Below are 10,588 nucleotides of genomic sequence, written 5' to 3' on the forward strand. Positions count from 1 at the left end.
GGAGGCAGCTGATGTAATGCTAATTGAATTTATCATGTTTAACCAACTTCTAAAGGAGAGAGGTGCAAAGATGAGACGCTGCTGAGTGTGTCTGTCTCGAGCTGTCGTCTAGATCTGCGGCAGTGTGCATGGGGTGGCATGCAGAGCTGCTGCTGCGACACTGCTTGTCCTGACAGATTTTAAATAGGATCTGTGTGTTTCAGGCGCTGCTGTGCCAAATTCGTTTCCCTTTGTTTCACTAAGCTGTGTGGCTGCTGCAGTGAATAGCTGTAGAGGTGTTTTTTCACAGTGCACTGGCTGGGGTGGGGGTGTGGAGGTACACGAGCCAGGAATCCTCCTCTTCCCTGCTCGGCGGGTTGGAGCGTGGCTGAAAGAAAAACTCTTTTGCTCAAAGCTCGGATAGTGGTGTTAGAGGTTCAAGTTGAATTTGTGACACTAGCAGATACGATCAGAAATTTGGGTATTGTTCTTTACTACTTGATGTGTGAAATCAGTCACTTTGGGGGTGTGTGGCCAGACATACTTTTTTTCCTCTGTGTCGGGCATTGTTTGGAGCGATGTAGCTCAAGCCGAGGCTGTGCTATAAAAATAGGCAACCTCTTTGCTGCACAGATGTTTCCACTGTGAGCTTTTTTGAAGCAGAGCTTCTACGCTGAGGTTGTTCTTCACAAGGTTGTGGCGTCTGCACGTGTTCACCGTTTCCTAGCTGCACCCTTCGCTGCGTGGGAGCATTCTACCATAAATATCGGGGCTTTTCCTTACAAATGGGGACGGGCCTTTTAGAGCTGACGAGGATGCCTTCTCGTTTAACGTGCTTGAAAAGGAGAGAGCAGCCAAATTGCCCTCCATCTTTCAGAACTTGGCAGGGGGCTGCGTGTTTTGAGTGCATTTGGCAGAGTTTTGGTGTCCTGACTCAGCAAATGGTAACAAAGGGAGGATGGCGAAGCCTTCCTTTATTCCATAATCCTGTTTGCTTTTCTGGAAACCGGCTATAGCCTCAGAATCACTGACTCAATTTTTGGATCCTATTCTCATGACAAAGCGGCTGTCTGGTTTAAAACAAGCCCATTATAAAAAGGGCACCTCGGATCCTGGCTGTTTGTAACAGCTTCTGACGTTCCTCCAGCACTGGGGAGCTTGGCTGGAACGGAAAATGTCCGGAGCTGGAACCAAGGTAGGTTTATTTGCAGATTGTTCATGATTGTGGCTAGGAGTACAGAATTTATCAGGGATAAGTGGTGGAGAAACTTTGGTTTCTTTGTTCTACTGACAGCTTCCACCTCCGTCAGTCTGTTGGAAAGAGGAGACGCTTGAAATCCCTCCTCAAACGGAGGGAAGCTGGAGCTGAGCCCTCCCTAGTCTTTTCCCAGATCTTGGCTGTTTCCTCTAGGTGTGGCTCTGCGAGAGGACGGACTCGAGCACAGTGACTGGTGAGGGGATATTTTAAAATACACCAGGACCCGATGCCTTGCAGATTGACAGCGGACGAACATGACAAGCTGCTTTTGCAGAGCAGAGTCTCATGGAAGGTTTCCTTGGGAGGATCCGAACCCCAACACCAGCAGCAGCTGCCACATCCCCCTTCCTGGTGGAACAGAGGGTGTGCTGCGACAGAAAGATGCCTGAACGATGCCCATGGCACCGAAGACAATAGCATTCCCCGAACTGACCTTGTGATTTGGTGGAATCGGCAGAGATGAGCTTAAACCGGCGGAGGAGGTAGATGAGAAAGCTCAACTTCAGCTAGAGCGACACGCATCAGATGGGGATCCAGCTCTAACGCTGTGTTCTTCGGTCTCGCAGTTAGCGGAGCTGAGCTGGTTGGTCACACAGACCTTGTGGCAGGGTTGGGGCTGGGCAGGGATAAACAACTGGGAAAGGAGGGCGAGAACTTTGGGCTAGTGGCCAGTTTCTCCTGTGAAATGTGACACAACTGTCTTGAGGCTGTGGACAGACGTTTTAGTTTTGCTTTTGCATTATGTTCCTTTTAACCTGTGGAGAGTGCAGGACCCAAGGGGGCAGCGGGCTCAGAAGCAGAGTGGTTTTGTAGGCGCTGGGCGATGCCATGAAAGAGCTGGATTCAGTCTCTGCTTCTCTGCACTTTTCGTCCATGATCTTGGCTCAGGGTGCTTTGACTATTTCTGGGCAGTTTGTAGAAACCGAGTGTGGTGTGCTGCTTCCTTCTAACCCGGTGGCTGTCAGATTGCAGCGATATGGTCTTTATGTACCCGTGCGTAAAGAAGGTGCCGGGGAAATGTAACTGATTCATGCTCCAGTCTCCTGTCCACTTGAAGAGACTTAAACCTGTATTGCCTTTACCCCTGCTGAAAGCCATGTCCCCCGTGAGTGTGCTACAGGGAATTTGTTGATTTTGTGCTGCTGTGGTGCAGCAAAATGGCCAAGAGGTGTTAAGTCAGTGAAAGTGTAAATCTCATCTTTTCTCTGGGCCGTGCTCTTGCCTAGCGCGTTCCAGGGACGAAAAAAAAGGGCAAAGGAGAGAATTAAAGACTATTTCCCACAACCTAAGCAAGCAGTCTGCCTCAGAAAGGAATTACTGTCCCCCTTTCTTAGAAAGCAGTGGGCACCACTAGTTATTGCTTACAGTTATTGTTTACAAGTTTCCTTCTAACAGAGCTGCTGTTGGGAAGAAATGTGATGATGGCTATGAGGTGGCCAAGGGAGTAAGAGTTTTCAGTCCCGTAAGGAAGATCTGCTATGGCAAATCTGTTCTCTGTCAGGTAAGGCCCAAAAAAAGCAAAGTTTGGGCAGTGAGTGGTTAGTGCTGCGAGCAGAGAAACTTGCTGGTGTTACTATAGGAAGGCAATTTGTGTCGAAGTAAGATGTGATCGAAACGAACCGATGAAACTGGGGTTGAAGTCTGTAGTTCACCTGTCATTATCCTGTGGGTGAAAAAACGTCAGGCTGCTCGGTTTGTGCCTGAATTGTTGGAGGAAAGCTGAGAAACGCCGAGTGCGAAGGTCTGAAATGAATCGAGGGTGTGTGCAAAGGCTGTGGTGGAGAATGGGTGGGCAGGAGCCCTCTCAGGTCTTCCTAAAAATGGTCTAAGGATAAACCAAGGAATGATATGGCCGTACCCTGAATGTGCTCTCAGATTTCTTTGGCTTTTTAAGTACAGGGAAAACACCCTGCTAGGAACACCAGCTTTGCCAAATTGAAGTTCAGTTGTATTAGTCTGGGTGGGGAAGGAACATCAAACGAGCTTTTCTTTTTTCTGTTACAAAATTAAAGGCCAACTTAACCAACTTCATGCTCAGTTGCTGTGATAGGGCATCGCAAGAGGAGCTGGTTCTGCCGGATGCCAGCCACAACATCAAAGCAGCTGACGTGGAGCCAGGACCAGCGGTGGTGGAGACCCGTTCCTTTCCCATTGCTGATCTCATCCCTCTGCCCAGGCAGGATGCTGCCTGCATGGAGACCAGACCTGTCATCTTACAGACGTTGGGCAGACTTCGTCATCGACCGTGCTGGATGCTCGCTGCGCGGACAGGAGTGGGACTGTAGATCAGAAGGGGCTGCGGAGCTCTGGGAGTGAGGTTAAAGAAGGGGAGAGCTCATCAGCTGTCCCAGTGACAGGTAACAGCTGCGCCGTGAAGAGGTGCAGCCCTGAATGCCGCCCTGTGGAGGGTATTACAGGGATGCCGTGGCTTCCTTGGTCGCTGGCTTCAAGACTGGGCTTAGTGGTGGTGAGTGACTGCCAAACCTCCGTGAGCAGGGCTTTCGGTGTTGCCTCTGGGCTCACCCTGGCAGATTTTTCAGGTGATACCTCTGGGGACAAAGATCTAGAAGCAGGATCTGTAGGACAACAGCAGGGTCGTGGCTGGCAAGGGAGGGCTGAAGGTTTTAGTACATGCCTTTTACAAGCTTTATTCACTTGCTGGAGAGATGGTAGCGATCTCCCAGCTCTCCCTTGCTCTGAGGACGGGAAGAGCTTGCTCAGGAGGGAGAGATGTGGGGACAGGTATGCACTGACTGCTTCGTAACATGAGATCAGTCTCTTGAAAGTAAGAGGAAAATGTGAGGGAAATAACATTATCCTAATAAAGGTCTACTAATAGCCCACAAGACCCAGGACATAAATCCTCAGGCATGATTAGTCCGACTCCCCATATGCCTGGTCGGGCTGGTGGGACACGCTGGCCAGCCAGCTCTAGGAAAACTGGCTAACTTATTTTTTAACACGAAATGAATGGAGAAAAAAAAAAAGTAAGCAGGTTGTCCTTAGATTTGAATCTGTCTCCTGGGTTGAAACTGTGACAATGAACAGTATTTTTAACAGCAGTGATGTTAGATCAATACCAGTAGCCAAAGGACCATAGGTGAAGTACAACCAGCTAGGAGCAAAAGGTGATTGTGTTTCTCAATACTCAAGCTATGGAAAAAATATGGGAAAAATGGAGTTCTGCATCTTAGATGTTTAAATCTCTGTGGCCAGAAAAATCCTCTCTGGAGGAATTGGCTGAGGCAATCTCACATGCCACCAAATAACCCGGCAGCATGTATGGGGGAAGGCTGGAAAAGGTGAAATGCTGCCTTGGGTATGCGCTGCATTGGCTCAAGCAACTTGCACATCAGTTGATTCAACGCAAGGCTGTAGAAGACACTGGAGTAAGTAATCAAACTCCTGATGGTTGTGTGCAGCTGAAAGGGATCTGCTGAGACCAGTTCACATCAAACTAATGTAGTTTTTGGAGTGGTCTGACTTCACAGTACCATAAGCAAGTGAGGGATGCAGTCAAAATAGACATGATGGTTCAGGAACCCTTATTGCAAAGAGCAGCTCTTGATGAATGATTGTCATCTGGAAGGACCTAAAAATGGGGCTGTGCAAAGGACTGGTCTGGGTCAGGTGCTTGGCAATATTTCCATGGAGGGCTTTTAGAAGAAAGCATGCGTCGCCTCTCCAGGCCTGGCTGGTTAGTGATACCTCAGGCAAGAGGAATGGGATTTGCTCACCAGCCAGCTGCCTGGCTGTAGAGCAGCTCTTGGGAAAGACGCATGGTGTTGGAGCAGAAATTTGTCAGCTGTATCGCAAACTGGCAGTAGCCAAAGCAGAAGCAGCCAACTGCGAATACAGTTCTTGGATGTCCGAAGAACTGTGCTATCCACTGCATATGTGGAGCGCTCCTTTAGTTTTTCTTGGTGTTGGTGAAGCTCGCGTGACGTCCAGGTTTTGGCCTCAGCTTTTGAGAAAGCAGACTGTGGACTGTTAGAGTAGGAACAAGGATTGCAGGGCCAGAAGACGTGACCCAGGAGGAAAGAGACCTTGCCACTCCCTTATCAGTAAAGGTCTAACTGCAAGTGCTTGGTAAGCCAATATACATGAAATGCTGCTTAGTATGGTCTATTGGCTATTTATGGCTCCCTTGGCCATAATTCAGTAACTACTGATGTAAAGAAGGTGTGAGGGAAACGTTTTAATAGCGTTTTGCTGCACAAAGGACAGGGATTTCACCAAGGGAGCTTTAGGCTGGATTGGGACAGAACTAGATGCTGGGAAGGGCAAGGAGTTGGTGGTGGCTGGAGCCATCGGGGCTAGAGTGGTGAATCGGTTGCCAGGATTCATTGGGATGCAGTTGATCCTGCTTAATGGTTGGACTCGATGACTTTTCGACATCTCGAGGGCTCTGTTTGCAGATATTTCATGCTGTGATGGGGCTACAATACGTACTCAGGCGTGTGCGTGCACTGGGTGATAAGGAACCTCCCTGCTTTACTTCCTCTGCTTGCATTTCAGGTCACCTTCTATGAAGACAAGAATTTCCTAGGCCGTTGGTACGAGTGCAACAGTGACTGCCCTGATTTTCACACCTACCTGAGCCGCTGCAACTCCATCCGGGTGGATGGGGGCACCTGGGTGGCCTACGAGAGGCCAAACTTTTCCGGGAACATGTACGTTCTGACGCACGGGGAGTATCCTGACTACCACCACTGGATGGGCCTCAACGACCGCCTGGGCTCCTGCAAAGCTGTTCAGATAGTAAGTGTGACCTCTTCCCATTTTAATTTACATGCCTATCGTTAAAGGATTTTTTGGGTGGCCCCCCCGTCTTCCTGGGGACCCGTGGGAGCTCCCTTGGAGAGGATGGCTATAGGGGGTTTGCTCCCGCAGTCCTGTTCTGGGAACAACAAGGTGTTTGGTGAGTGAAGAAGATAAATCTGTTCCACTCATGATTGCAGTGAGGAAAAAACAGCTCCCTTTGACAGCTTCGCAGGTGAGTTTCCATAGGAACTGCAGCGTAGTTTTATTTGTTTGTTCCTCCAGGGACTTCAGGGTCTGGGCAGGTCACTCTGAGGTTTGCCTCTTGCCTTCCCGCCTGCTTTGCTGCCGACAGATCGGACTCTGGCAGCGGGCATGAGGCTTCTAACAGTGGGATGTGGATTTTCCAGGAGCACCCAGAACGAGGGGCAGGTTGTTTGCCTCTCTAGCAAACCACGGCTCCCTTCTGGCACAGGGGATAGAATCTGAGTCCCACCAAATCCCTCTGGGCAGTGTGGACATGGGGAGAACAGCCCCAGGAGCAGACCTGGAGGAACTCAGGAGCCGGAGTGACACTTGAAGCCGTCCTTGGGCATGCTTGGAGCAGACCAGTGTCTCCTGGTATTAGGAGAGCACAGGGCAATGCCTGTGTCCCCGCTGCAGCGCAGGAACTGTGCTCATCCCTTGCTAACCGATGCTGGGGGGGATGCTTCTGCAGCCTCTGCCAGCACCCATCCTTCCACCAGCAGGAGATGGGATAAATGAAGGGTGACAGTGAGCAGCGTTTGCATCCTATGGAAGTGCAAGTGGGAGAAAGGGACAGAGGGAACGATCCCTTTGGGATGTCTATGGGCGGAAGCACCCTTTAAAACTGTCCGGGATGGGAATGTGGCTGTTTGGGGTTGAGACACACTGAGTGCTGCTGTCCCCTTGCCAGCAGTGGGGCAGATGTTGGCGGGGATCTGTGCGTCGCTGACTTGAGTAGCATAGCCATGGTTTCCCATTGCGTGGAGCAGGTCTCAGAACTGAGAAGGGGTTTTGCTTTTATGTCTGGAGGTGTAATGCCACTTTGAGCCTGGTCTGGGTTTGAGCTAGGTCTAAACCCCTTTGCAGAGGGCAGGGAGAGCTTGCAGCCAGTTCAGAGCACTGCTCTGGCATAAGGGATGGAGCCCAAATACGTGGGAGATGTAACAGCAGCACACCTTCCTCCATCAGGATGAAATGCAGAGGATTTATCCCGCAGGTCCCCCTGGTGCCTGGGTTCCCCTCCTGCACTCAGGGAGGTTGCAGGGGGACCTGCCACTCGCAGGCATTAGGTCAGAACGTCCCGGAGAAGCCGCAGCAGCAGCGCACAGATCTGAGAGACCCCACAGAGCTCGGCTGGGGCTGGCAACGAGAGCAGGCTTGGGGAGGCGGGGGAAGATGGTGTCCAGGCAGCTGCAGATTAAAACTGCCGCAGTGCCTTCAGGCAACGCAGCGCTTCAAATCACAGTGAAAAATACTGGCGCTGCATTCGCCTGTAATACAACCCAGCTGGGGTCACCAGCTCATTAAACTCCTTGTTGCCCGGAGGAGCGGGGAGTGGAGGGGGTCCGGCTCTCCTTCTGACGCTCGTGCGGAGTGGCTAAGGGTTCAAGCCAGCAGTGGGATGGGCAGGCTGCCTGGGAGAGAGCCCGGCCCTTGCTGCTGACTCGGCCTCATCCCTCCCTGCACCCTTCCTCCCTCCAGAACTGGGGCTGTAGTAGGGTTTTGTGCTGAAAGTGCTCTGCTCCGGCTCGGTGCTTTTATGCCCTCTTTGCACATGATGCTTGGTCAAGAGTTTCCCTGGCTGTGCTTTTTGGGGGCTGATGTGAGCTTGTTCAGCCCTGTCCTGGTTTGCGGGGGGGGGTGGGGTGGTTTGTACCTCATGGGAGTCTGACCGTGCCTCAGCACTGCTCTCGTCTGCTGGCGACCATCAGAGCCGGGGACGTATTGGTGCCTCCTTCCAGCTCTCTGCCATTTTCTCTCTCCCCTTTTTCTAGCCAAGTGGAGGCCGGGGCCACATCCAGGTATTTGAGAAGGGAGATTTTGGTGGGCAGATGTTCGAAGCCACTGAAGACTGCCCTTCTGTCATGGAGGAGTGGCACATGCGCGAGGTCCACGCCTGCAGAGTGCTGGAGGGCGTCTGGGTTTTGTATGAGCATCCCAACTACCGGGGCAGGCAGTACCTGCTGTCCAAGGGGGAGTACCGCAAACCCGTGGAGTGGGGAGCAGCGAGCCCCGCCGTCCAGTCCTTCCGCAGCATTGCTGAGTGAGGCAGCCCATTGACCAGGATTCCAGAGGCCGTCAATAAAGCAACCGAGTCACTCAGCTCAGCCTGTCCTGCTTATTCCTGGGGTCTGCGTGCGAGTTATCCTGCCCTGGCAGAGCTGGTGTGAAGCTGAGCCTCCTCCGAGCAAAACACCCTCTGCCAGCCCCGATTGCCTCCTTCTCCGCTGTCATCTCCTTCCTCCAGGCTGGCCTCATCCCCTCCCCTCCATCCCACTGCTCTTCTCCACGGAAAAGCCATCCCAAAGCTGGAGCTTGTGCTCCAGCATTTGGCCAGTCCAGTGGAGCAGTGGGACCACCCATTACCCGGGACTCTCTTTTTTGGTGCTGAGTGTGGGAGGCTCAGTCTTTTCCCCGCTTGCTGTGTTGCTGCTCCATGGTGGCTTGGGAGAAGGGATGAGGTTTGCGTCCATGCTGTGTGCGTGCCAGGACCCCCGTGGGGATCCAGGGCAGGCGGCAGACGTCCTGTTGCTGGAGGAGCGTGTCCCTCTCATGCATGGGGTAGTGGGGCCAGAGGAGACAGCTGCGATGTCTTGGGGGATGCTGGGGGCCGCTGTGTCGGGTACAGGATGCCCCCTGGAGGTGCGAGACAAGGGGTCCGGCTGCTTAAAACGGGGCTAAGGACCAGAGCAGGCTGCGCTGCTGAAAGGGGAAGATGAGACTGGACACAGACAGAGACAGTAAGCACCTCTGAAAGCTTCCCGGGGATGGGAGGCTGCTGCTGAACGATCTGGAAGGGCAGGAAGAGATCCCTGGGCACCTGAGACGTGCAGGGAGCAGAGGAGGCCGTTGGGCTCCCCAGGGTTCCCAGTGAGCCCACTTTGCCACCAGCTGGAGCACCCCATTTTGTCCAGTGCCGCTAGATGTCAGGCTGGGTCTGTGCCGCGGCCGTGCCGGAGTAACCGATGTCCGCTGCGCAGGGCACTCTGCTCCCGGGCACTCCGGGGACCCGCAGCCCGTTTGCATATGGAGCAAAGGGGCTTTGGGATAATGATGCTGGCTGTAGAAGCAGAGCCCTTCTAGCCGCCCTCCGCGGTCTCTTCCCGGTTGATGTATGAGGTTATTACAGAGCAGGGAGGCAGGTTAAGTGATGCTTGTCAAGCTGCGGTGCAGCGACCCCCCTCCCCCAGGGATGCAGCCGCCGGTGGGGAGTGGGAAGTGGCTGCAGAGAGGGGCAGCTCCAGCCCTGCGGGCTTCCCCTGGCACAAAGGTGGGCTGAAGAGAGTTGCCTTCCTCCTCCTCCTCCTCCTCTTCCTGTCGTGACCCTGCAGTTGAACCCCCCACACCCTTAGCCCCCTGCCCCGTTTCAGCCCTTTGCTGTAGAGGGTGATGCATCTCCTTGACCAACCTCCGTCCCCCCATGCCTCTCTCCTCTGTCACAGATCGGTGGGATGCAGGATGCAGTTGATTCAGCTTTACAGTTGGGTCTTGGTGCAATTTTCCCCAAAATAGATGTTCAGGACCGACCAGCCCTGCAAGGCACGAGCCCAAGCACGGCCTGGCCGCAGGTTTTTTGCGGGGAGCCTGTTCTGTCCCCGTTTTGGAAGGAAAACCTCCTGCAGGTAGGCGTACTCTGCCCAATGCATTTCCAACCACTTCCCACCCTGATTTTGGGGAATGTCTGCCCAGGCAGCTTGCTTCCCCATCCTATGCGTGCTGAGGTGAGTTTTCTCCCACCCTGCGGTGGGTGCCAGAGCTGCAGCGGGCAGATTTGGGGTGCTACAGCCCCAGGCTGGCATACATCTGCCCCGGAGCACTGGAGGAAGCAGAGCTGGTTCTGGTTTGCCCTTACGGTCACATTTCCTCCCTGCGTCCTTCCCTTACATCCCTTGATCTACCCACTGCGAAAACGCAATTATCCCAACTCTTTCCCCCCTCCTCCTCCGCCTGGCTCTTGCCCTCTGGTGAATTTTGCGTTGTGCCCTGAACATTGGCAACCAACACAATAACAATGAAATATGCTAGTTGGGTTTGGTTTTTTTATTACATTTTTTTATTTTATTATTATTCTAGATTACTTTTTCCATCGGGGGCTCCCTTGTCACGGCTGCACGCCGAGCAGAGTGCATATGGATATGAGCGGCGGCAAGAGCGAGCGGGGAGCGCAGGCAATCCAAACCCAGCCTGCTGATGCCGTTTTTTGCTTGACAGCTAATTTCCATTTTTCAGTATCAGGGGGTCTGCTCCAGTAATTGGCATGCAGATTGTGTCTGATGGGCCTGTTAGACACGAGAAAAGACTCTGCTAGTTAGAATAAGCCAACCCCAGGCTGATGGATGGGGC

At 52.9% G+C, this 10,588-nt stretch overlaps 1 protein-coding gene across 1 annotated transcript; it reads left to right on the forward strand.

Annotated features, from left to right (window-relative positions):
* Positions 1 to 1,044: 1,044 nt before the first annotated feature.
* CRYGS (crystallin gamma S) lies at positions 1,045 to 8,292 on the forward strand. The gene is made up of 3 exons (XM_054835570.1): positions 1,045 to 1,174; positions 5,756 to 5,998; positions 8,020 to 8,292. The coding sequence occupies exons 1-3, from the start codon at positions 1,154 to 1,156 to the stop codon at positions 8,290 to 8,292; spliced, it is 537 nt and encodes a 178-aa protein (XP_054691545.1). The 5' UTR covers positions 1,045 to 1,153.
* Positions 8,293 to 10,588: the final 2,296 nt, after the last annotated feature.

This window comes from Grus americana, chromosome 9, assembly GCF_028858705.1.
Source record: "Grus americana isolate bGruAme1 chromosome 9, bGruAme1.mat, whole genome shotgun sequence".
NCBI classification, from domain to species: Eukaryota; Metazoa; Chordata; class Aves; order Gruiformes; family Gruidae; genus Grus; species Grus americana.

Bases quoted from the DNA above. Each gene is read 5' to 3' on its own strand.
- CRYGS (XM_054835570.1), top strand. From the start codon at position 1,154: ATGTCCGGAGCTGGAACCAAG. The intron at 1,175-5,755 runs GTAGGTTTATTT...CTTGCATTTCAG, and splicing joins TGTCCGGAGCTGGAACCAAG to GTCACCTTCTATGAAGACAA. The intron at 5,999-8,019 runs GTAAGTGTGACC...CCCTTTTTCTAG, and splicing joins CCTGCAAAGCTGTTCAGATA to CCAAGTGGAGGCCGGGGCCA.